The sequence below is a fragment of the Bufo bufo genome, chromosome 6, assembly GCF_905171765.1.
Source record: "Bufo bufo chromosome 6, aBufBuf1.1, whole genome shotgun sequence".
Classification (NCBI taxonomy): Eukaryota; Metazoa; Chordata; class Amphibia; order Anura; family Bufonidae; genus Bufo; species Bufo bufo.
Genome location: NC_053394.1, coordinates 414,644,524 through 414,672,103, shown reverse-complemented (window position 1 = coordinate 414,672,103; position 27,580 = coordinate 414,644,524). Strand labels below are relative to the sequence as shown.

Here is a 27,580-nt window from a genome sequence, read left to right as displayed (position 1 = left end):
CACACGTAACACGTGGATTTGACACTGATTTTGTCCTCCAAATATTATACCCTGTTTGACATACCCTTACAGAGCACCCCTCAGATCTGCACCAAACCCCATCCCGCGTGCCAGAGTCTCCAGGTTTGACGTGGCGGTGGGCGGCTGTCTCACCAGGTGGAAGGGGTCAGCAGACCTCTACTCAAGCGTTTAGTTCCCAGAATCTATCTCAAAAGCAAAGGTCCATCCACTGACCTCCCCATCATACCTGCATATGGCGGCAAGTGGGGTGGGATCGGGGACTGTTCAGCAGGTCCCAGAGTCGAGATCCACATCTATCAGACGTTATGCCTTTAGAAATGGTTTCCCCCCCCCCCCAATAGCTGGTAGACTAAAGGAGAGGGGGTCCTCTTGTATTTTTGCAGACTCCCCATATAGAACATTTTAAGATGACCTGTCAGGATTAGGCAATGCCATAAAACCATGTTTGGGTGTGGGTGTACCTGGTCATGACCCTGTGTGTCTTCTCTTGCAGTGCGGCGTGGTGCTGGGGACCCTGCTTCTCATGCTCTGCTGCTGGATGACCCACCAGTCCTGCATGTACCTTGTGAAAACAGCCAGTATGAGCAAGCGCCGGACCTACGCCGGTCTGGGTAAGAACCACCGACAGTATACGGCTGCGCCCTCTGTAGGACACCAGTACTAAGTGCATGTAAGGCTACTTTCACACTAGCGTTCGGGTGTCCGCTCGTGAGCTCCGTTTGAAGGGGCTCACGAGCGGTCCCGAACGCATCCGTCTGGCCCTAATGCATTCTGAGTGGAGGCGGATCCACTGAGAATGCATCCGCCTGCCAGCGCTCAGCCTCCGCTCCGCTCAGTGAGCGGACACCTGAACGCTGCTTGCATCGTTCGGGTGTCCGCCTGGCCGTGCGGAGGCGAGCGGATCCGTCCAGACTTACAATGTAAGTCAATGGGGACGGATCCGCTTGAAGATGACACCATATGGCTCAATCTTCAAGCGGATCCGTCCCCATTGACTTACAATGTAAAGTCTGAACGGATCCGCTCAGGCTACTTTCACACTTAGAAAATTTTCTAAGTTATAATGCAGACGGATCCATTCTGAACGGATGCAAACGTCTGCATTATCGGAGCGGATCCGTCTGATGAAACATCAGGCGGACCCGCTCCGAACGCTAGTGTGAAAGTAGCCTTAGAGGGGTATAATTTAGGAAGTATTCTAGGGGTTATCCTGTGGATAGGTGATGTATTTTGTGGGATAACCCCTTTAATCAAAGTATTCACATATTGAAGTGTTTCCCATGACAGACACTGAGGGGGCGCAGCACTCCTGAGTGCCACATCTACTTCATTACCAGGATTGGGGGGGTCCTAGTAGCTTGACCTCCCGACTGATGGGACATTGATGACCTTTCTAATTGCTGTGACATTAAAGGGGTTTTCTCATCTCAGACAATTGGAGGCATATCGCTAGGATATGCCCCCATTTGTCTGATAGGTGCAGGTTCCAGCGGTGGAGAACGAAGAGGGCCAAAGTGGTGGCTGGAGGACTCTGGTCCGGCCACCACCAAGCACTCTCCCCACAGAAGTGAATGGGAGCGCACCGTGCTTGCATGGCCACCGCTCCCATTCACTTTTTTGGGCCCGACGGCAATAGCTGATCCAGCGCTCGCCTATTTTCGGCAGCCCCATAGAGATGAATGGAAGGCTGCTGCACATGCGTAGTGCGCCCTCCACCACTTTCGGGGCTCCGTTTAGGAGATGGGTGCGGGTCCCACCTCTGGGACCCGCACCTATCAGACAATGGAGGCATATCCTAGCAATATGCCCCCATTGTCTCAGATGAGACAACCCTTTAATGTTTATCATGGGGAAATCCCTATGAAAGCACGGAGTGCTCTGTGCTCTGGTAATGCACATGCCTAGCTGCAGTCGCAGGCAAAACCACAACCAGTCCAGGTTTTCCAACAGATGTTATCCTTTACATGTGGCACCAACCGGTCATTGGCTGCAGTGATGATGTCATCAGTCATCAGCTGCTGAGGTCACAAGGCACGTGTCTCTGCAGTCATTGAAACAGCTTGAATTTTAAGGCTAGCTATAGTTGACTGTTTTTAAAAGTCTATTGCTTCATTCAAATTCCTGAGTGATCGTCAGGAGACCCAGCGTTCGGACCCCCACCGATCAGGCACTTAGCCTGTATCCTGTGGTTGGCGGTAAGGACAACACCTTTAACGTTTTTGCAGTTTTGAGGGTTTTCTGACCCCCTAAAACACTGATAGGACATGACAGCTGTCAGTGGAATGGTCACATGGCAGAGCGTGGCTTCCAGATATCCATATCCATAGTAATCAATAGGGTGCAGAATGAAAAACCCATGATGGCTGACATCAAGGGGCCGAATGGCTGTTAGGCTCTGTTCACACTGCTGCTGTATTCTGTTTCTTCCGGGCTCCAATGTTCTTGGCTGAGCCCGCAGCACTAGTCCTGCAAGCAAAGCCTCCGAAATCCAGATGTGATGTACTGGCCAATGGGTAGAGAACCTGAGCTAATAGACGAGGTTCTCTGTTCAGGACCCTCATCTGTTGGCCAGGGTGGGGAACACTTACAAAGAGCCTCTTGTTCCCTGGAGGACCGCTCCTGTCCTGCATTGCACACAAAAGCCATTGATTTCAAAGGGCTTTGTGTAATGCTTAATTTGTCCTCTAGGGGCGCTGCAGGGAAATTTAACTCTTACTGTGAGGCTTCCCCCACAGATTACAGCTGATCACTGGGAGGTCCCAACAGGGAGATCTGCTTATCAGGGGGACCAGTAAAGATTGTCAAAAGCTGAGAACCCCCTTTAAGAACGGAAGCCCTGACAGTGGTGTGAACAGAGCCTAAGGCAGCCCTCGTAGAGACTGGTAGAGTCTGCAGACTGCGTAAAAAGTGAAATGAACCCGCGCTGTGCACCTACATGTGACCACTATTATTTATATTGGCGAGGATCGTTCAGTACACGTGTAGTACCGTGCTCACGCTATCGGGTTGCATGATTCAGATGGAAGTACATGTGGACCTGTACATGGGATGGCTCAGGTTACGAGCTTATAAAATCAGGGTCATGGAATGAAACGTTAATCCAGGGTTGTCACCGACATCGGAAACTGCCCAGTGTCCATGGCGATGACATTAAATAAATATTTGCCCGTCTGCCTCTGCATTTCTTAATGGGACAGGAGCTGACTCTTAAAGGGACAGCACATTTTCAGAGATGAATTCAGAAGCGTATTATTATAGTGAGGCTTTATGTAGCTCCTGGGGCAGGGACGTTGTTCTTTGCCTCCCTCCCGCAATCCTATTGTCTCCGTCACTCACTATCCTCTTACTATAGAATACGCGGTAGGGTGTGGCAGGGTATTATAGGATTGAGGGTGGACAAACAGCGAAATATTTCCAGCTCACCTGCTCCACTCTATAGGCGTGCAAGGAACCCCGGATCAGGGAAACAATTTCTTCAGGAACATGCACTACGGATAAAATCCAGCCTTTTTATTGGGATTCTTGAAAAAAAAATTCCATGAGCTGATCAGAGCGCTTTACGGTCTACGCGTTTCGACAAACTGTCTTATTCATGACCATGAAACGCGTAGACCGTAAAGCGCTGGATTTTATCCGTTTTGCATGTGCTGGATTTTTTTGTTCCTGAAGAAATTGGGTGTGGACGTTACAGAAAGGGACCATGCCATATGGGCCGAACATAATGTGTATAGGGGCCTCCCTACTCTTCCTGGACGGCAGATGTTGAATTTCAACATGTCCGATCACTTTTTTTTTTTCTCAGGGATCTAAGCCGACTGGCAGCTCTTATTGAACGTACGCACATACATGCTCAGCCGAGCCAGGTGCCATTGTGTGTGGGGTAATGCCATGGGTATGTTCACGCAGTGATTTTGGAGCATATTCCTTAGTTTCAGTGGTAATTCACGCCATTGTTCATGTGCGGATTTAATTCCATGACGCATGGCGCCACGTGGATTAACCCCATTGAACGGGGCTAAATCTGAGGCTCAAGTCCTAGGTTCTGACTGGTTAGGCCTAGGTCTATGTTAGGCCTCATGCACACAACCGTTCCGTTTTTTGCGGTCCGCAACCCGCGGATCCGCAAAAAAAGGAAGCCGCCTGTGTGCCTTCCGCAATTTGCGGAACGGAACGGGCGGCCCATTGTAGAAATGCCTATTCTTGTCCGCAAAACGGACAAGAATAGGACATGTTCTATTTTTTTTTTTGCGGGGCCACGGAACGGAGCAACGGATGCGGACAACACACGGAGTGCTGTCCGAAGCTTTTGCGACCCCATTGAAGTGAATGGGTCCGCACCCGAGCCGCAGTTTTTGCGGCTCGGATGAGGACCCGAACAACGGTCGTGTGCATGAGGCCTTACCCATATATATTTACGGTGTTCTTTGTGTAAGGTCCTAATTCTCCTCTGCTTATGTTCTGCAGCTTTTCATGCCTATGGCAAGGCAGGGAAGATGTTGGTGGAGACCAGGTGAGCAGACAGATGTTACTTTCTATAGATTGCTCAGTTAATTTGTGACTGTTCTTCTGTGATACCCAACGATCAGCTGTAATCTATGGAAGACCTCACACATAAATTTCCCCACAGCGCCCCCCACAGGGGAATTGATGCATTGCATAGTTCACGTTGAAAACGCTAGGCTTGCTGTTCTCTGTTGTAATAACGCTTAGAGCGGTGACGTTTTTTTTTTGAATGGGGCCGAGGTTCCTGTAGCTCCAACCCCATCCTCACTGATCTGCAAGGGACGGAATATCTCTGTCTGGAGCATTCCTTTAACCCCTTCACACATTGTCACGTACATGTACGTGAGGGAATGCGGCTTCTTGTCGCATCCTCACGTCCATGTGCGTGATGTGATCGGGCGGGTGCAGCTGTTACTGATACCCGGGCCCCTGCTGCATCCGCCGGCATCTCTGTATGCGGTGATGCCGGCTGATTAACCCTTTCACATGCCGCGGTCAGCGCTGACCGCGGCACGTGCGGGATTTACAGAGGGAGGGGGCTCCCTCTGATTCAATCTCCCCACCGCGCTTACTGTGTAAGACGCTGACAGTTCAATTCAGTACAATACAGAATGTATTGTACTGAATTGAAACAGAGATCAACCCTGAAAAGGTGAAGTCCCACAGTGGGACAAATATAAAAAGTGAAAAACAATTTTTCTTTAATAATAAAGAAATTAAAGTTTCAAGTAGAAAAAAAAATAAAAAATGTATCCTTTTCCCAAAATAAAGTAAAATAAAAATAGGGAAAATAATAAAAGTAGACATATTAGGTATCGCCGCGCCCGTGTCGACCTGCTCTATAAAACACCTAACCTAACCCCTCGGGTGACCTAACCCCTCGGATGAACACCGTAAAAAAATTAAAATAAAAACTGTGCTAAAAAAGCCTTTTTTTTTTTGTCACCTTACATCACTAAAAGTGCACCACCAACCGATCAAAAAGGCATATGCCCCCCAGAATAGTACCAATCTAACAATCGCCTCATCCCGCAAAAAATGAGCCTCTACCTAAGACAATCACCTAAAAAAAACAAAACTATGGCTCTCAGACTATGGAGACACTAAAACATGATTTTTTTTTTTGTTTCAAAAATGCTTTTATTGTGTTAAATGTAAAAAAATAAATAAATAAAAATAGACATATTAGGTATCGCCGTGTCCGTAACAACCTGCTCTATAAAAATATCACATGACCTAACCCCTCAGATGAACACCGTAAAAAAGAATAAATAAAAATGGTGTCAAAAAAGCCAGTGATCAAAAAGGCGTACGCCCCTCAGAATAGTCCCAATCAAACCGTCATCTCATCCCGCAAAAATTAAACTCTACCTAAGACAAGACAATCGCCCAAAAACTGAAAAAACTATAACTCTGACTATGGAGACACTAAAACATGATTTTTTTTTTGTTTCAAAAATATTATTGTGTGAAACTTAAATAAATAAATAAAAAAGTATACATATTAGGTATAGCCACGTCTGTAATGACCTACCTGCTCTATAAAAATATCACATGATCTAACCCCTCAGGTGAACACAGTGTAAAAAAAAGCCTTACATCACAAAAAGTGTAATACCAAGCGATCAAAAAGTCATACGCACCCTAAAATAGTACCAATCAACCCGTCATCTCATCCCGCAAATAATGAGCCCCTACATAAGACAGTCGCCCCCAAAAAAACAAAAAAAAACTATGGCTTTCAGAATATGGAGACACAAAAAAGTTTTTTTTCAAAAATGCTTTATTATGTAAAACTGAAACAAACAAACAAAAAATATCTAGTATTGTTGCGTCTATAACAACCTGCTCTATAAAAATATCACATGATCTAACCTGTCAGATGAACATTGTAAATAACAAAAAATAAAAACTGTGCCAAAACAGCTATTTCTTGTTACCTTGTCTCCCAAAAAGTGTAATAGAGCAACCAAAAATCATATGTACCCTAAAATAGTACCAACAAAACTGCCACCCTATCCTGTAGTTTCTAAAATGGGGTCACTTTTTTGGAGTTTCTACTCTAGGGGTGCATCAGGGGGGCTTCAAATGGGACATGGTGTCAAAAAACCAGTCCAGCAAAATCTGGCTTCCAAAAACCATATGGCATTCCTTTCCTTCTGCGCCCTGCCGTGTGCCCGTACAGCGGTTTACGACCACATATGGGGTGTTTCTGTAAACTACAGAATCAGGGCCATAAATATTGAGTTTGGTTTGGCTGTTAACCCTTGCTTTGTAACTGGAAAAAAATTATTAAAATGGAAAATCTCCCAAAAAAGTGAAATTTTGAAATTGTATCTCTATTTTCCATTAAATCTTGTGCAACACCTAAAGGGTTAACAACGTTTGTAAAATCAGTTTTGAATACCTTGAGGGGTGTAGTTTCTAGAATGGGGTCATTTTTGGGTGGTTTCTATTATGTGAGCCTCGCAAAGTGACTTCAGACCTGAACTGGTCCCTAAAATGTGGGTTTTTGAAAATTTCTGAAAAATTTCAAGATTTGCTTCTAAACTTCTAAGCCCTGTAACAGCCCCAAAAAATAAAATATCATTCCCAAAATGATCCAAACATGAAGTAGACATATGGGGAATGTAAAGTAATAACTATTTTAGGAGGTATCACTATCTGTTTTAGGCTACTTTCACACTGGCGTTTCAAGGCTCTCACAAGCGGCCCAAAATGGATCAGTTCAGCCCCATTGCATTCTGAATGGCTAAAGATCCGTTCAGAATGCATCAGTTTGGCTGCGTTTGGTCTCCGTTCCGCTTATGAGGCGGACACCAAAACTCTGCTTGCAGTAAGTCAATGGGGACGGATCAGTTTTCACCGACACAATATGGTGCAATTGAAAACGGATCCGTCCTCCATTGACTTTCAATGTAAGTCAGGAAGGATCCGTTTTGACTTAGAATTTTTTTGAAAGAATAATGCAAACTGATCCGTTTTGAACGGATACAAGCGTTTGCGTTATTGGTGCGGATCCATCTGTGCAGATAGAAGACGGATCCGCACCGAACGCAGGTGTGAAAGTAGCCTTTAAAGCAGAGAAATAGAAATTTAGAAAATTGCAATTTTTTCTCGCCCGTATTCATTGGGGGACACAGAGACCGTGGGTATAGCTATGTCCTCTAGGAGGGGTTGACACTAGTAAAAGCTGTTAGCTCCTCCCCTGTCAGCTTTACCCCCTCCAGCCTGGAGAGAGAGCTTCAGTTTTTTCTAGTGTCAATAGGAGGCAAGACCTACCTGCTCTGCAGGATAGCTCCTGAAGATTTTTTATTTTCTTCCTTCTTTTTCAGATGGGACAACAATGGTCGCCTCGCCTCCCTGTTCTCCCGGGGTCGAGTTGCACCAGTGCCGGTCATCCGCACTGCTGCCTCCCCCACAGAAGACAAGGTGGACCAGGGCAGCCTCGCTCCCCTGCATCCCGCCAGCCAAGGGGTCACCTAGGTCCGCCAAAGAGAAGACCCTCCCGCCATACCAGACTCCTGCCACTCCAGTGCCAGCTGCTGAGGAGGTGACCCTGCTGGAGAAGGTGACCTTATAGGCCCACTTAGGGAGGGTGAAGAGGAGGAAGATTAGGTGAGTACACGGGACTAGGTGAGTATGTTAACCCCATCCCCCCCATCCCCCTTCCTTCCTATTTGGCAAAGCAGATAGGCTTCATTGCCAGCTCCCTCCCTTCTCATTCCTTGGCCAGACACAGGCTTTATTTACCAAGCCCAGTTTCAGTAGCCCAGTTTTAACAGCTTTTTCCCTACCCCTCTGTGCCGAAGGTACACGGGCACATAGGGGGTTAATGGCCATGTCCTCGCTGGCGCTGCTAAACACAGCGGGCGGCTGTGCACACCGCTTGATCCGGATGCTAAATGGATCACTTACAGACAAACTCTGTTCTCCCCTTGCTCCGCTTCCCCGCGATAATCCACCCCTGGATGCGGGCGCCTAGGAGCGCGCCGCTCCAGGAGGCTAGCGCCAGCACTGGGTCCGGGCACCGAAATTAGGCCCCGCCTTCACTCCGTCCCGCGCCATTTTTTCAACATGTGTGCGCAAGCGGCCGCATTTCTCTGCGGGAGGACTCTTCACTCCGGGGGCGGTTTTGAATTCCGGGGAGGACTACAGTGATGCGCTGTGTCTGGTAAGCGCACTTGAAGCATCGTCTCCGCAGCCCTCGGTGCTCCGGCCGTGCAGTCGGCCATGTCTCATAATGTTAGGCCCTGGCTTGCGGCCTACTGGTCCGCACTTCATCCCCAGGGAGGGGGGCGGTCTGGCGCAAATTTTTCCCGCCTTGCCTCCCCTCCCCCAGTAGCCCACAGAGCCCCGCCTCGGCCTCAGGCAATTAACCCTTCCTGGTCAGCCATCTCTTGAGGCTGGCACGGGATTATATGGGTTCTTTCTGTGGGGCTTCAATGTTGAGGACTTTAACTCCTCGGCCTCTTGCAATTGAGGTGGGCATCCCAGCTTTAAATAAATAAAAAAAAATAATAAGAAATAAATAAAAAAATATAGTCCATTTGGGTCCTCCCCCCCTCAGTCCTCATCACTGCAGGAGCCCCCTGTCTGTGTCAGACTGTCCCGGGTCCTATCCTGGTCAAAGGAGGACCCTTCAGTTTTCCATTCACCCTCCGGGGTCGGTTTGGTAATAAAGCGATGCCTGCGCAATCCAATGGTAGATCTCTCTATCTTTCCATTCACCCTCTGGGGCCGTTTGGTTGCCAAGCACTGCCTGCGCAAATCCAATGGTGGACATCCGGACCTTCCCAATCACCCTCCAGGGTCGCTAGGTTGATATTCTCCACCGGTACAATCCAATGGTGGACCTCTGGACCTTCCAAATCATCCCTCCGGGGTCGTTTGGTTTATAAGCACCGCCTATGCACTCCAATGGTGGATCCCCGGGCTTCCCAATCACCCTCTGGGATCGTTTGGTTGATAAGCACTGCCTGCGCAATCCAATTGTGTACATCCGGACCTTCCCAATCACCCTCCAGGGTCGTTAGGTTGATATTCTCCACCGGTACAATCCAATGGTGGACCTCTGGACCTTCCCAATCACCCTCCGGGGTTGTTTGGTTGATAAGCACCGCCTGCGCACTCCAATGGTGGATCTCCAGACTTCCCAATTATCCCTCCGGGGTCGTTTGGTTGATAAAGCACCGCCTGCGCAATCCGGTGAGTGAACCTCTAGAAGTTCCCATTCCACCCCTGGGTAGTTTGGTTGATAACTCCCACCGGCGAGCCTGCGTCTGCCATGGGCAAGATTCTGAGAGGTGAGACTGTACACAGCAAGCCAGAGCAGGATATATTTCCTCCTTGGTCTCCTCCACACCCCCACCCTTCCTCCCTAGGGTCACGCTCAGACGCACCTCCCTCCCTGGGGGGGTTCGGTCTGAAGGGGGGGATTAGTGTTTCGGTCTCTGCCGTGATCCGGTGCGATCTTCCAAGATGGCGTCCGAGGTAGACAACAGTACTTGTCATATGCATTACACCCTTCCTTAGGCGGAGTATTTGCACTACTACTGGATGCTTTACTCCCTTGGATATTGCCTCCCTCTATTGGGGTCTAACCACACTAGAACTGTTTCAGTGCCGGCAGTAGGCGTTCCCCCTTTTTGTAGGTGGCGGAACTGGATTCCCACCGGGGGCAGTACTTACGGTAGACATTAGCCTTCTTCCATAGGTGGCGCTATGGCATTATCCCTGGTTCAGTGTTTACTGTATGTTTTACCCCCTTACGGAGGTGGGGTATTGATATGGGACTCTCCTTATGCCTTGCCCTTTCTGTAAGAGGCGTACTCTCTCTACTTGGATTCAGTTCCTGCTAGATGCATTACTGCACTGCCACCCTTCATGGTGGAGTATGACACTACCACTGAGTGCAGTGCTTGCCGTAAGCATTGCCACCTTTCATTGGTGGGATAGTTGCAACATTGCCCCTTCCACAACTGATCCACTACCGTGGGGAATGAATACGCATCTTGGACGTTGCACTTCAACTATGCCACGGCTATAGATGCCTTGGCTTCTTCTACAAGTGGAGCGTAGCGAGTATCGATGCACGCTGGTGCCCTGTATTCTTCCTCTAATAGTATTTCGGTGCCGCCAGTAGATACTGTGGCTGTTTCCACGTTGTGTCCTTTTCCTTCGGTGCCGGTTTGGAACATGGATATGACAACCTCTCTCCTCAGGGGGTTGCCCAGCGTCACTCATGTGTCCTAGCGTCCCCTATCTCCATGGTCCTCCACTGTTCCAATGTGTCTTCAACAATATGTAGTGCGTACACCCTGACACGTAATATTGCGCTTATGTTCCAGCTAGTCAAGTGTTGCACTGACTCTATATTCCCTATCCACCATTCCTGATGTGGGAAGTGGTTGTGCTGGCACTCTGGTTTAGCTTTGCAGCGTGTTCTCCTCCGCTGGTGCAGATTTTACGCTGGTACTAGTGTTTGCAGTGGGGCAATCCCTCGGGTAGTGGTTCTACCCTGACGCTGGCTTGGCGGTTTTTCCTGTTCAACGCCCTTCCCAGGTGGAGTGTTTAAGGTTAGCTCTCCTTCCCTGGGGCAGTATGAGACCATGGCTTCTACCGGATTCCTCTAGTCTGCCCCTCAGTTTGTGCTGGCGGGGCATGCTGCGGCTCCTACGATACAGGGGTCCTGGAGTAGCCATTATGTACTCTGGTTCTCCCTGCACGGCTCCTTCGTCAGGTGACGGATTCTTCTAACGCCAAATTCGGTGGCGTACGCTGCATGGCCTCCTCAGGCGGAGTATGGCACTGCCACTATCATCCGGTGGCTTCTTCTGTGTAGTACCAGCCTCAGATGGGGAATGGGCTTCGCCCTGCTACTTTTTTCCTTCCGTTTTTCCTTCTCTGGCTCAGGGTTCACGGCCACTCCGCAAACCTTGGTAGCTCACACGTTACTACTTCCCCTCATCTACGTTGATGCAGGGTATTGGTTCTGTGTTTTTTTTTCTTTCAGTCTTGTTCCGGACCAATTGTTGGGCTGTGACATTTTCCATATCCCCCCTTCTACAGGTGATTCCTACCCGCTGGTCCTGGGTGTACTACCCGTATCTACAACTAGTTCTCTTAAGACTTGACTAGTGACTGCCATGTCAGTCCGATGTAGTCATGCTTTTTCACTGCACATTCCGTGGCTAGACTACGAGACTCACCACGCCAGGCTGAGCGGGGGGGCTGTCACAACTGTTGATGGAGTTTTCGTTCCTGGAACGGAACTCCCCTTCTATTCTCCTCGAGGCAGGAGTTTTTCTCTCATCTTGGTCTGGTCGAAATTTCTGTCGCGCAGTGTGGCTACACCGTCAATACACGGTCGCTGACGGAACTCCACCGCCAGTGATTCTCATATCGTCTCTACTTTTACCTATCCAATGCGTTGGTTTCTTGGCTTGCGGATGGACATGTCTCATTCAGGGGTTCCTTTCTCAGTGGGTTATCAGCCAGCTTCTTAGTCTCCTCACAAGCTTCTTCGGCTCGGGGGACATTGGTGGACCACTTACCGTTTCCGTGGAGCGCTTCCCTTTAGCAGGGGTGGATCCTGTGGTCCTGGGTTTTTGGTTGGCCATTAGTTCCTTACTGGGTCGTTTCGGCATTGTGTATCCTTTCCAGCGTCCTCTGACTCACCCGGGGCCCATAATACCCCCCTTCAAGGAATGGCACATACGGTTCCTCCATACCGTCCTCCTTTACCGCCTTGGGATGTGACTTTAGTCCTTTCAGCGCTCCGGAATTCTCCCCTTGAACTCTTGCGGGAGATGTCACTCCGATTCCTGTCCTGGAAGGTGGTTTTTTTCTTGTGGCTATCACATCCATCAGATGGGTGTCCGGGTTGGGGTGCTCTCTTGTAGAGGGCCTCCTGGTTCTGACAGGGATAAGCGGTTCCCCGGCCCGTTCATTCCTTTCTCCCGACGGTGGTCTCTGATTTCCATTTCGATGAAGAAATTGTCCTTCCATCACTGTGTTCCTTCCCTTCGCACCCTAGGGAAAGGGAGGTAGATCATTTGGACGTTGTCAGGGCTCTGACGATTTTTTTGGCCAGCCTCCGGTTCCTTCTGGCCTGCGGTCTCCTTTTTTTTTTTTTGTCATTCCGGAGGGTCCTCGCAAGGCATTGGCGGCCTCCAGGGTGGCAATTGCACATCTGCATTTGCTTAAGCATACTGCACCCGGGGCAGGGTTCCGCCCTTCGGTGTCACGGCTCATTCCACCAGAGCGGTGGGCGCTCTTGGCTCGCAGTTGTGCAGGGCGGCTACTGTCCTCCTTATGCACATTCACAAAATTTTGCCAGGTGCATACTTTTGGGCCGCATGGTCTTGCAGGCAGCAGTTCTTAGTGGCCTGCAGGGACGCTTGCTCCATGGGCCTGTGGTTTTCCCTCCCTGTGGACTGCTCTTGGACGTCCCACGGTCTCTGTGTCCCCCAATGAATATGGGCAAGAAAACAAGATTTTTGTAAAACTTGCCAGTAAAATCTCTTTCTCGCTCTTCATTGGGGGACACAGCACCCACCCAGTATTGTTGTTCGGCCACAGTTGTGGCTGTTGCTGGTTAGAACCCGGTTCGGTTCTTGGCATTGTTGCTGTTCCACGTTTTTTCGTTGGTTTACTTGCTTCTCACAAACTGAAGCTCTCTCTCCAGGCTGGAGGGGGTATAGCTGCCAGGGGAGGAGCTAACAGCTTTATCTAGTGTCAGCGCCTCCTAGAGGACATAGCTATACCACGGTCTCTGTGTCCCCCAGTGAAGAGCGAGAAAGAGATTTTTCTGGTAAGTTTTACAAAAATCTCGTTTTCCACATTTTTTGTAAATTTGGTATTTTTTTTATAAATAAAAATGAAATATTTTGACTCAATTTTACCAGTGTCATAAAGTAAAATATGTGACGAGAAAACAATCTCAGAATGGCCTGGATAAGTAAAAGTGTTTTAAAGTATCACCACATAAAGTGACAGATTTGAAAAATTAGGCTGGGTCCTGAAGGTGAATATTGACGCATTGAACATGGTGCTGTTATAGAGCAGGAGGAGATGAGCAGATTCATATATAATTTTAAGGGCATCAGTCTGCTCATCTCCTCCTGCTCTATCACATGCTGCCTGCTGCTTACATAGCATTTTCATGGAGACAGATTCCCTTTAAAAGGGTATTCCCATCTTGGACATTGGTGGAATATCGCTAGGATGTGCCCCCAATGTCTGATAGGTGCAGGTTCTGCCTCTGGCACCCGCATCTATCTTTAGAACGGAGCCCGCAAACTGTAGGAGGTCGCGCATGCGCAGCCACCCTCCGTTCATTTCTATGGGACGAGTGGTGTGGTCAGCTATTTTCGGAAGTCCCATTGAAATATATGGAGAGCGCACAAAGCAAGTGCGCTCATCGCTCCATTAACTTCTTGGCAATCCCATAGAGATGATGGAGGGCAGCTGTGCATGCGCGATACACCCTCCTGCACTTTTTGGGCTGCGTTCTTAGGATCCTCTAGGACCTGCACCTATCGGACATTGGAGGCATATCTTAGTAATATGCCCCCAGTGACCAAGATTGGGCAACCCCTTTATCTTTAGTGTTCTTATAACCAGGTGGAATGCTTCTTGTTCAGGTCTCCTTCTGCTCCGTTCACCTCGCTGTCTTTTGTCTTTCACAGTATGATTGGACTCATGTTGGGGACCTGCATTGCATTCTATGTCGTGATCGGAGACCTCGGTTCCTCCTTCTTTGCCCGGTTGTTTGGACTGCCGGTAAGCTTTAAGCTTTATCTGGTAATGCTCGGGACTATGCTGCGTACATCAGATAAATGGTGACCACAGCTGGTCTGCATCAGCCTGCCGTCACCTGGAGAACCACCGAGGCTATTCCCTGCCCCTGTAGATGACCTATAGCTAATGCCATACATCTAGCTCCCTTCACACATAAGCAGTAGTATAGCTTAGTGTTGTGTATTATCACTGCTTTTTGCTCTGGTAGACCTGTGTAATAGAGCGGCATTCTAGGTTAGGACATTCATTTTTCCTCTATCTTTTTATTCTCTCCTCGTCTAGGTGACGGAAGGTTTCCGCATTTTCCTCTTGTTCGCAATTTCACTGTGCATTGTCCTACCACTCAGCCTGCAGCGCAACATGATGGCTTCCATCCAGTCTTTCAGTGCCATGGCGCTTATGTTTTACACGGTTTTCATGTTTGTGGTAAGTATTAGAGCAAACACACAATGCACCAGCACTTTGCAAGCATCGAAGATATAGATTATACATCTTAATAAAGCTATATTCACTACGTAAATGAATGAGGTTTGGCAACTATTTTGATCAAAATAAATGTTCCCCTCCCCTTTCCCCACAGCAAGGGAACCTACTCTAAAATGACTTTCCTTGGCCTAGGCAACAAATAAATTGTGGTAGGTGTTAGTTTATTAACTCTGGTGTATTGCAGTTTTCACCAGTGCAACTCAAAAATTATTGGCCTTATAACCACTAACAGGGATGCTCAACCTGCGGCCCTCCAGCTGTTGCAAAACTACAACTGTGTCCGGACAGTCTACAGCTATCAGCAGGGCATGATGGGAGTTGTAGTTTTACAACAGCTGGAGGGCCGCAGGTTGAGCATCCCTGCACTTTAATATTGCCCTTATGTACAAGAATATAACTACTATAATACTGCTCCTATGTACACGTATATAACTACTATAATACTGCTCCTATGTACAAGAATATAACTACTATAATACTGCTCCTATGTACAAGAATATAACTACTATAATACTGCTCCTATGTACAAGAATATAACTACTATAATACTGCTCCTATGTACAAGAATATAACTACTATAATACTGCTCCTATGTACAAGAATATAACTGCTATAATACTGCCTCCTATGTACAAGAATATAACTACTATAATACTGCCCCTATGTACAAGAATATAACTACTATAATACTGCTCCTATGTACAAGAATATAACTGCTATAATACTGCCTCCTATGTACAAGAATATAACTACTAAAGTACTGCTCCTATGTACAAGAATATTACTACTATAATACTGCCCCTATGTACAAGAATATAACTACTATAATACTGCTCCTATGTACAAGAATATAACTACTATAATACTGTCTCCTATGTACAAGAATATAACTACTATAATACTGCTCCTATATACAAGAATATAACTACTATAATACTGCCTCCTATATACAAGAATATAACTACTATAATACTGCTCCTATGTACAAGAATATAACTACAATAATACTGTTTCCTATGTACAAGAATATAACTACTATAATACTGCTCCTATGTACAAGAATATAACTACTATAATACTGCCTCCTATGTACAAGAATATAACTACTATAATACTGCCTCCTATGTACAAGAATATAACTACTATAATACTGCCTCCTATGTACAAGAATATAACTACTATAATACTGCCTCCTATGTACAAGAATATAACTACTATAATACTGCCTCCTATGTACAAGAATATAACTACTATAATACTGCCTCCTATGTACAAGAATATAACTACTATAATACTGCTCATCCTATGTACAACAGTATATCTATTATAATACTGCCTCCTATGTACAAGAATATAACTACTATAATACTGCCTCCTATGTACAAGAATATAACTACTATAATACTGCCTCCTATGTACAAGAATATAACTACTATAATACTGCTCCTATGTACAAGAATATAACTACTATAATACTGCTCCTATGTACAAGAATATAACTACTATAATACTGCTCCTGTGTACAAGAATATAACTACTATAATACTGCTCCTATGTACAAGAATATAACTACTATAATACTGCTCCTATGTACAAGAATATAACTACTATAATACTGCCTCCTATGTACAAGAATATAACTACTATAATACTGCTCCTATGTACAAGAATATAACTACTATAATACTGCCTCCTATATACAAGAATATAACTACTATAATACTGCCTCCTATGTACAAGAATATAACTACTATAATACTGCCTCCTATGTACAAGAATATAACTACTATAATACTGCCTCCTATATATAAGAATATAACTACTATAATACTGCTCCTATGTACAAGAATATAACTACTATAATACTGCTCCTATGTACAAGAATATAACTACTATAATACTGCTCCTATGTACAAGAATATAACTACTATAATACTGCCTCCTATATATAAGAATATAACTACTATAATATTGCCCTTATATATAAGGATATGACTACTTCTCAGGATGAAGAATAGGTGCAAGGTTTAGTTTAATCTGCAGCCTTCAATATCAGGACAAGTAACTTCGAGGTCCGGTGTTTGTTTGAAACTTATGTTGTGGTGACAGAAGTTCCCATTCACATGTGGTTACCTGCCAGCCAGTGCTACATGGAAGGAAGGGGCAAGCATACAATTTGCAGACATCAGATATCAGCGCAGTGTTTGTTGCTGTCCAGCGATTAGGGTCCATTCACACGTCTGTAAGTATTTTGTGGATCCGCAAAACACTGACACCGGCAATGTGCGTTACGCATTTTGCGGACCGCACATCGCCGGCACTTAATAGAAAATGCCTAATCTTGTCTGCAATTGGACAAGTATAGGACATGTTCTATTTTTTTCGGGAACGGAATTGCGGACACGCAATTCCGTAACTGGGCAGCACATCGTGCGGCCGCATAGAAATGAATGGGTCCGCAATTCCTTTCCGCAAAATGCGGAACAGAATTGCGGACGTGTGAATGGGGCTTTATAATTACTATGGTGAAGGGGGTGTATTGTCCCTGGTATACAGCTGAAAAGGACTTTGAGTGGAGTATTGTGATGAAAGCGCTATTTTTTAGCAGTGCTTATTGATTGAGGCACATATTGATTCCAATAGGATGAGTGCAGATGCAATGCTGCTTCCAATTGTCCTTTTCAGGTGGATGACAGGCACAGTGTCATCTCTTTTTGAGATCCCTATAGCTAAATCTCATGCTCTTTCTAAAGTGTTTGTGTCTCAGGAAGTTCAGCTCTGCTCCATCTGATGCATGACTGTAAGGAGTCAAGGTTATCCCACTAGTGTAGTCAGTTATCTGATACTATAATGCCTGTGACCCATATAAAGTATGCTGCTGCCGCCTCCTCCGCCTGGGTATTACATTATCCTGATGTAACTTCATGGTCTTATTTCCTGTCCTTATCTCTCTGCACACAGATCGTGCTGTCCTCCTTCAAGCATGGCCTTTTCAGGGGTCAGTGGATGAATGAGGTCAGTTATGTACGCTTCGAGGGTGTCTTTCGTTGCATACCCATCTTTGGCATGTCTTTTGCCTGCCAGTCGTAAGTATATCCATTTTTTGTTTTCCTGCTTGTAATTATACAGCTCTAGATTTTTTTATTTTTTTATTTAGTCTTTATTTTTCTAATTAGTCTTCATTAAAAATTTCCTATTTTGCTGACGTAGAGTCTGTGTCACTTCTTCACCTAGCTGGTTGTCCTGCTGAATCTAGCATAAATCCATCTTGTTTCTGACTGCTCTCTCTGCTGGTGTTAGAGAGATCAGCAGGGAGGGGGAGGAGGTTGTACGTAGCAGATCAGAGTTTGGAGAGGGGAAAACTTCACACAATCTGTAGAGAAGGATGAAAGCGTACACACACACACACACACACACACACACACACTTCAGTCTGCAGGCGGGAGAATCACATTCAAGTGTACAGAGAAAGCGGAGCACCCCCAACAGAATCCGGAGAGTGGGAAATCACCCAGCACAAGGAAGAGGAGGTTCTCCTATTGAAGAAGAAAGCTGTGCTGATAAGTGAGAGGTAGTGAAGGCAGCAGCATTCTGGACATACAGACCTCACATCCAGCATGTATGACTGGGAGGGACACGTTCACAAGAAGACAGTATGGAACTAGATGCAGGGGAACTGACTGTCGGGATCTGAAAATGAGCGAAGGAATGAAGATGGCCGACTGATCTCATTCTAGGGCAGCAGTCCCTTTTTCTGCCCAGTAGAATGGAGTGGGCCATGTGTTAGTCCTGCGAGCATACATGGTCTAATTGAATAGGATTAAAGGGCTTCTGTCAGCAGACTTGTACCTATGACACTGGCCGACCTGTTACATGTGCGCTTGGCAGCTGAAGGCATCTGTGTTGGTCCCATGTACATATGTGCCCGCATTGCTGAGAAAAATGAAATTTTAATATATGCGAATGAGAATCTAGAAGCAATGGGGGCGTTGCCGCTGCACCTAGAGGCTCTACTCTCTCTGCAACTGCCGCGCCCTCTGCACTTTGATTGACAGGACCAGGCAGTGAAAATGTAATCACGCCTGGCCCTATCAAAGTGCAGAGGGCGCAGCAGTTCCAGAAAGAGCGGAGCCTCTAGGTGCAATGACAGCGCCCCCGTTGCTCCTAGAGGCTCATTTGCTTATATTAAAACCTCATTTTTCTCAGCAATGCGGGCACATATGGACATGGGACCAACACAGATGTCTTCAGCTGCCAAGCGCACATGTACCAGGTCAGCCAGTGTCATAGGTACAAAACTGCTGACAGATGCACTTTTAAGAGATGAATAACTTTATTAACAGCAGACCCTACAGACAGACAACCATGCTTCACAATTTTTGTTAATTTAAAGGGGTGCATCATGGTGTCAGGTCGCCTGTGGTTTGGGGTTGGTCACAGTTTTCTAGTTAGAGGATGTGCTTGGAAACCCCTTCAGTCCAGGGCGCCTGTCACACATCACCGCTCACAGGCCGGAACAGTCAGACCCGTGTTCCTGGAGCCGAGGCCATAAAATGATTAGAAGGTCCTTCAAAGTGATAGGTTTATGGGGTCTCCCGGTGGCGGAGCAGTGGGCGCGCTTCCCGTTTGGTGTCACCAGGATCAGGTTTCACGGCCAGGCTTGTAGAACTCCATCCTGTTGCCGGGCTTTGATTGTAAAGGGATCAGGGCTTTACGATGGGGGGTTGGGAGATGCCTTATGTCTCTCAGCACCTTCACTAAGTGTTTGCAATCCTGGAAGTCCTGCTGACGGCCCTCATTCAGCAGGCAGCATTTGTGAAAGGAGGTGGCAATAAAACGTCAGCCTCCCCTACCCATATAAGTGCCCGGCATATATACATAACCTACGTACTCTGTAGGGTATGGATACGCTGACGGTACTGAGCTCCCCCAGTGTCTGCTATAGGTCCAGCTAAGGATGGACCCAGTCCTTCATAGGCGGTGAGAGCATGAGCATGGTTCTGGGATAACTGGGTGACAACCATTATGTAATTACAGCGCACGTTGGTGCAGATATACCCTTTCAGAGATTTGGGAAAGCTGGGTGAAATCTTAGAGAGCGGTGCATAACGCATGAGGTCCTCATCTTGTGTCATGCACCGCCCCCCCCCCCCCCCCCCCTTGAATGGACCCTTAGTCTGTGCAGTTGCATGTGCCTCTGATTTCAATGGGTGCCTTACCAGGATTCCGTTCCCTGCAGTGATGATCGAGGTGATAACTGGGAACCAGTTCATTATAAAAGAATGAAAAAAGGCAGGTGGGAATCCAATCATAAGGTGTCGGGCTTCAGTCTGCAGCAGCGTCATTTGGTGTCACTGCAGTAGAGGGGGGAGCGGCCTCTCGGAGCACTGCCCAGGTTCTAGGTCTTCTGCTCGTGGTCGGAAGATGCTCCGATCCTCCTGTTTTAAGCCTTCGATTGCTGCGATCAGGTCACTCGGTTAAAGACAGCAAAATGGGATTAGGCATAGGACAGGATTAATCGGGAAGTTGATAGTAACATAGTTTATAAGGCAGAAAAATCCTGCAAGTAAGGCTGTATGCACACGACCGTATATGTTTTGCCGTCCGCAAATTGCGGATCTGCAAAAAAACAAAACGGATGACATCCGTTTTTTTTTTTTGCGGATCTATGGTAACCATGCCTAAAACGGACAAGAATAGGTAATGTTCTATTTTATTTATTTTTTTGGCGGGGCTACGGAACGGACTTACTGATGCGGACAGCACACCGTGTGCTGTCCGCATTTTTTGCGGACCCATTGAAATGAATGGGTCCGCATCCTATCCGCAAAAAAAACAGAACGGACACGGAAACTAAATACGGTCGTGTGCATGAGTCTGACAATCCGGCACTGACCTGCGGTATAATGTGGAACTGATCACAGATTAGCCTATGATTTTATAGTATTAGTATTTTGTTCTCTGCCCTACCCACCTGAGCGTCCATCACTGTCCAGTAATCCAGAATGTTTCATAATCTCACCTTCCATGAATGTCAAATTTAAAGGGGTTGTCTCACCTCCGACATTGGGGGCACATTGCTAGGATAGGACCTGCACCTATCTTTAGAACAGAGCCCTCAAAGTGAAGAAGGGCACACACCGCACATGCGCAGCCGCCCTCCATTCATTCCTATGGGAGCGCTGAAAATAGCAGAGCGCTGGTTCGGTTATTTCCATCGGCCCCTCCAATGTACGGCGCTGTGCTTGGTAAGGTAGTAACGATCTATTCTGAGGATGGGTCATCAATATTAAACACACGGAAATCCCCTTTAACCCGCTGTGATGCACACGTCTTGCCAGGGTCGCTGCAGGAACATCACACCCATGGTCGGGGGTACTTGTGCAGAGTCTGTACAGCCTTGGTGCCACTTCGCTGCCTGATACTGTGTAGCTGCAAATTCTTCTGCACAGCCTTGGTGTCCCATCAGCCTCCCTGTCATCTGTCAGCGCCTGCCCCGGCCTCTCGCATCCAGCGGCAGCTCGTACATTTTCTCACACGTTGATAATGAAATGTTAACATTGCACAGTCGCCATAAATCTCAGGAGGGAGTGTCAAGTGAACGCCGCACTGAAGGGGGGGGGACTGTTAAAGGGGACACAGATAGATCGGGGTGATCATGAAAACTTCCCACAGCTGGTAGTTTGTTACAGTTGCATCCTGTCTAGACAATCCTCTGGGCTGCATACATTAGCAGCACAAATCTCTCCACCGTTTGCTACAGTGTATCGGTTCAGTCTGGAGTTCAGGGTGTTTAGTTAACAGAGGATTATCTAGACTGGATGTAATTGTAGCAAACCCTCAGCTGTGAGAAAGATTAGGTCTGTTAGGGGTTTAAATTAAAAATGATGATGGATTGGCACATAAAGTATATTTCAAAGTTGCAGATTTTATTTTTTTTATTTGACAGTGACTCCGTGACTTACGCAAAATGGAAGCCTTTAATTTAAAGGGATACCAGAAATCTGAAGAGTAGTATTTGATTTCCGAGTACTTTAGAGTCATTCCCACTCTGATGGGCAGACCAGTTTTACGTTGCCGGCCCTCCAACATGTTCCTGCAAGGCAAGAGCTCATCTTTGCCCTGGGTATTATGGGATACCTGTTTGCCCACAACTGATCACATTAAAGGGGTCATCAATATTCTATTGGTGAGAATCCGACACCTGACACCCACTTTTGATCAGCTGTTTCGGGCAGGTGCGGGGCCAGAAGCTATACAGTGTTCGGAGCGGAAGCAGAAGGCTCTGTACACTGTGGTCTTTGGCTCCAGCGTACGGCAGCTCAGCTCCCACTTACTTGTCCGACCCCCACCGATCGGATATTGATGACCTACCTTGAGAATAGGTCCTCGATATCTGTATCCTGGACAACTCTTATAGTGGTTCTCTAGGACTTAAATATTGATGGCCTATACCCCTTGTCCACCAGCTGTTGTAAGAGGCCACGGTGCTTTGGTGAGCACTGTGGCCTCTTCCTAGGCCAGTGACGTCACGTTCATCTGTCAAATGGCTTTGTGCAGCTCAGCCCCAATCCTAGTGAACAGGATTGAGCTGCAATACCAAGCACAGCCACTATACAAGGTACGGCGCTGTGCTTGGTATGAGGAGACCACCGCTCTCATCCGAGTGCTGCAGTCCCTTCAAGCAGTTGACCGGTGGGGGTGGCGGGAATCTGACTTCTACCAATTAGATATTGATGGCCTATTCTGAGGACAGGTCATCATAAGTCCTGGACGAAGCCTCCTCCCCAGGCCTCGTTGCCCCCTTATTTCAGAGCCATTTCTACCTTGAGCTGAAAATCTGGGACAAATTGGTTTCTAGGCACATGATCCTTTGGGTTTGATAGCAACCGGACTGTCGGACAAAAACAGCTTCATCTTGAGAATGCAGATAATAAGTTATACTGAAAAGAAAAGTGATATCAGGTGGCATCGTCCGTTGTTGTCACACTGCGGTAATGTCTGAGTGTTATGCAATAGTCGACCATAAATTACCACTTGTAGGGGTTTGGTTTCCGCTCTTAGAAGCGTTAGATCTTCGGGTTATCCTTAGTGTCATTTCTTTTTTCCGTAGACAAGTCCTGCCCACGTACGACAGCCTTGACGAACCCTCGGTCAAAACCATGAGCTCCATCTTTGCTTCATCTCTGAATGTTGTGACTGGATTCTATGTCGTGGTAAGAACGTTTGTTGCAGCGTGATGCGCCAACCTATGATGGCACTGCCATGCGAGACGTAACACGGCACAAGTTAGTAGTGGAATTGGGCAGCTGCTTCTTCACATGAGTTAGCATCCTTCATCGGCAGCAGTTCTGGTACCAACCTGGTCCTGATGAGGGACGTTAACGTGTCGCATACAAATGAAAAGACTGGGGGAGGGGGTATTCATGTTCAAAATTGGCCAGGTGCTCAAAGGGTTAAAGGGCTTCTGTCACCCCACTAAACTCATTTTTTTTTTTTTGTGTACTTATAATCCCTATACTGTGATATATCTATACATTATGTTATTAATCATTTTCGTTCAGTAGATATGTTAAAAAACGTACTTTTATGATATGCTAATTACCTGTCTACACGCAAGTAGGGCGTCTACTTGCTGGTAGCAGCCGCAAAAAACCGCCCCCTCCTCCTGTTAAATGACAGGACCAGCCGCGATCTCCCCTGACTGGCCCTGTCAGCATTTCAAAAATCGCGCGCCTGTGTTGATTCGGCGCAGGCGCTCTGAGATAAGGAGGCTCGTCTCCTCAGCACTCCATCGGCGCAGGCGCACTGAGGGAGTGCTGAGGAGACGAGCCTCCTCATCTCAGAGCGCCTGCGCCGAATCAACACAGGCGCGCGATTTTTGAAATGCTGACAGGGCCAGTCGGAGGAGGGGGCGGTTTTTTGCGGCTGCTACCAGCAAGTAGACGCCATACTTGATGGTAGACAGGTAATTAGCATATTATAAAAGTACGTTTTTGGACTAATCTACTGAATGAAAATGATTAATAACATAATGTATAGATATATCACAGTATAGGGATTATAAGTACACAAAAAAAAAAAATGAGTTTAGTGGGGTGACAGAAGCCCTTTAAAGGGGTATTCTGGTACTGAGAAGTTATCCCCTAGCCACTTGGCTATTTCCGTCAGTCTGTTAATGAATAGAGCGGCAGCGCACAGGATCAACCGGCAGCCACTTGTCCGACCTGCCCTATTGAAATAACATTCCCTGTTCACATTGGCGTTTGGTGGGGGACGCAGATGGGAGTCGGCTGAACAATAGTATGGCGGACAACTGTATTATCTACATTTGTAGCTCTAGATAAGGGTCTTCTTCATAACCCCATAAAGAAATGCTGTGCAGCGGTCGGACATTCTAAAACTACCAAAAGAAACCTTGCTAACTTAATCCCCGCTGTTCCAGTGCCCCTTTCTAGTGCTGCAGCGATGACATGCCCGACTCCAGCCGCTGGCCAAGGAAATCAGAGACCAGTGCTGCAGCCATTGCGTGACACGCTATCCCAGGTGACCACTGGGACCAGTAGTTGGTTGCAGCGGTCATGTGGAGTAGTCAGGCTGTCATCGCTGCGGTGCTGGAAGCGTAGACCACCATGAGCTCACTCGCTTCTAGTCCTCACCCCCACCACTTTGACGGACAGGGCTGGGCACTGAAGAATAATCAGGCCTAGGCCCAAAGTCTTGCGTCCAAGTATGCACAAAAAAATCACTGGTGTCTGTGCAGTACAGGACCCATGTGCCAGCGATCTTTTGTACTGTACCTGCGCCGATCGCATAGTCAAACACGCAGGTACGAAACTTTCAGAGACTTTGGGGCCAGGAATGATTACGTTTTTGCTGCCTGGCCCTGTCAGTCAAAGTGGTGGGCCTGGACTAGAAGCGAGTGAGCAGAGCCTCTGGGTGAAATCAAGTGCAACGGCACCGCCCTCATTGCACCAAGGGGCTAATTTGCCTATTATAAGAACTGATTTCTCCACATTGCAGCCATCGATTGACATGGGATCAACAGCATTTGATTCAGCTGACAAGCGCACGTCTCCCATGTCTGCTTGTTTGATTGAGAAGTATGTGGTGATAGATTCCCTTTAAAAAGACACACCAGTCATCTTTATACATTTCCTGCAATAGCAACAGCACCCTCTTCAGTCAATATCTTGATACTGCAAGATCTGAAAAAAAAAAAGGGCTTGGATTTATACTGCATTTGCTTGCCAGTCCACATGTTAACGCCCTTTGCTCTTTTTACCAGGTGGGCTTCTTTGGGTACGTCAGTTTTACGGACACCATTGCCGGTAACGTACTGGTGAACTTTCCCTCAAACCTGGTGACGGAAATGATTCGGGTGGGATTCATGATGTCTGTGGCTGTTGGGTTTCCTATGATGATCCTGCCGTGCAGACAAGCACTGAACACGCTGCTGTTTGAGCAACAAGTGAGTATGACACGAGATGTGATACTTCTATCCAAACTTGACTAAAGGGTCCGAAAGTCTTCAAAATGAACAAACTGCAAAAAATTTCCAATATTCTGCATGTTCAAGATGAATGTAATTTAGCTTTATGGGGATTACAGGAGCTGCTCTATAGAGTAAGAATCCACCAAAGCACTTGCAGGCTTACCTTGCCTAATGGAGATACCTCCGGATGCTTTTGGCTACTGATGTAAAGAAGCTGCGGAATCCATAGCTCTTCCAGTATGGTGTGACACAGTGAGAGGTTTGGTCTAGGAAAACAGGTATTTTCCTCCCGCATGTGCTGCTGGGCTGATTTACAGCCAGGTGAGGTCAAATAACGGACCGGATTTTAAATTTTGGCAGCACCTGGCTGTCCTTAAATAGGCAGCTGGGCTCAGAAGCCAGGTCTCTGTATTGGGATCTGGAAGCCTTGTGTCTGGATGAAGGCTTGCTATCTGTTTGGCGTGAAAACAGGTTGGTGCTGCTGTGAGCAAGGACTCTTTGAAGCAGAATTGCCGCACGGTGTGAATTACCACCAACACCGCAAAGTGACCTTTTGTTTGATTATGACTGCTTGTTTTGTCACTTGCCTAAAGTGTGAATAAAACACTGAACTGTTTGATCCAAAGAACTTGTTGTTGCCTCTATACAGCGTCCGCTAATCCTGTCAACCAGAGCGAGTCCCCACAATTGGTGGAGGATGCGCGCATCAGCAGTGAGGCTGGCGTCAACGCTGTTATTTTTGGTTTCTGCATTTTTCAGGCACGGTTGTATGTCATACATTAAACCAGCTGTATTACAACCAGTGCCCCATGACAAAATGGAGGCTGTTGTGAAGGCCCTCATGGAGACTAACCTGCAGCAGCGAGAGACAAACTGGCAGCAACGCGAGGCTAATAAGCAGCAGCAGGAGACTAACCAGTTGCTGCTACAACACGTGATGGCTTTGCAGACAGCAGAAGCAACCCTGAGCGTCCATGATGCCCAGAAAGCAGTCTGTGCCGCGATTCCTAAGATGACCCCCGCAGACGACATCGAAACCTACCTGGTGATGTACGAGAAACTGGCTATCAGGGAAAAGATACCCCGTGACCAGTGGGCTGAGGTCGTCGCTCCATTCCTGGCATCCGATTCCCAGCGGGTGTATTTCGACTTGCCGGACGATCAAGCGGCCGACTTCCAGAAAGTCAATGATGAGATTTTGGCAAGACTGGGGGTGAATGTGATGGTCCGGGCCCAGCGGGTACATCAGTGGGGGTTTAAGCCGACTGAGCCTGCGAGGATTATGACTTACTCCACCTCTTGCAAAAGTGGCGACAGCCTGATGTGCTGAGTCCCCTGGCTGTGCTGGATAGACTATTAGCCGATATGTTCTGGCGGGCTTTGCCACACCCTCTCCGGGACTGGATCGGTCAGGTGTCTCCTGGCAATGCCCTTGAGATGGTGGACTTGGTGGAACGCTATCAATCTACTAGGAATCTAAAGGAGGGTTCTGTCGGGAGGGGGGGCCGTCAAACCCCGGAAATCTCCACCCCAGGCCCGAAGATTTGAGCCGATAAAACCCGCCTGGGATGTACCCACGGCAGACCTGGCTTCGATAGTCTTCTGGCGGTGTCAGGAGCCTGGCCATGTAAGGGCTGACTGTCCCCATCGGGTTTAGCCCATGGGCACTAAATATGGCTACCTTCAGTCGCTATATGCCAGGAGGCTGTGTGCAACAGGTACCCCAGAGTCTCTAGATCACTTGTGCCAGGTGGAAGTAGGAGACACTCCGGCGAAGGCTCTGCTGGACTCAGGGAGTCTGGTGACCCTAGTAAGGGCTACCCTGGTGTGGTCCACTGAGTATACTGGCTGGAAAGTCGGGGTGATGTGCATCCACAGAGATTTAAAAGACTACCCCACCGTGCTGGTGTCTCTAACCACGGTGGCCGGTAGATGGACCCACGAGGTGGCTGTCGCCACAAATCTACATTGTGAACTCCTAATAGGGAGAGGCTTCCCGTCACTGTGGCCTGCTATGAGAGTGACTGATACCCATGAGACAGGGGTAACAGTATCAAAGTGGCCCGGCTCAGGGGGGAGACCAGAACCCTGAGAGCCTGAGACTGGAGGGCCAGCGGTAGGGGTGACCGCCACTTCGGTGGAAGAGGGGGAGACAACACCGCTAAGTGTGATGGTGGGAGACGTGGAGGACTTGCCGCCGGGTCCTGAATTGGCAGACCTCGATGTCTCTGGGGATAGTTTTCGTATCGCCCAACGTCTGGACTCAACACT

General features: G+C 47.5%; 1 protein-coding gene and 1 long non-coding RNA gene across 2 annotated transcripts in view; both read left to right on the top strand.

Annotated features, from left to right (window-relative positions):
- LOC121006142 overlaps positions 1-27,580 on the top strand; it is a 978,004-nt gene that overhangs the window by 5,230 nt on the left and 945,194 nt on the right. The window lies entirely within an intron of this gene.
- Positions 1-27,580, top strand: part of SLC38A10 (solute carrier family 38 member 10) — a 62,769-nt gene that overhangs the window by 2,970 nt on the left and 32,219 nt on the right. The window contains exons 2-8 of the mRNA XM_040439080.1: positions 515-632; positions 4,486-4,531; positions 14,217-14,310; positions 14,611-14,754; positions 17,776-17,900; positions 22,928-23,030; positions 25,103-25,285. Coding sequence (XP_040295014.1) covers positions 515-632; positions 4,486-4,531; positions 14,217-14,310; positions 14,611-14,754; positions 17,776-17,900; positions 22,928-23,030; positions 25,103-25,285 — 813 coding nt within the window. The remainder of the gene's footprint in view (positions 1-514; positions 633-4,485; positions 4,532-14,216; positions 14,311-14,610; positions 14,755-17,775; positions 17,901-22,927; positions 23,031-25,102; positions 25,286-27,580) is intronic.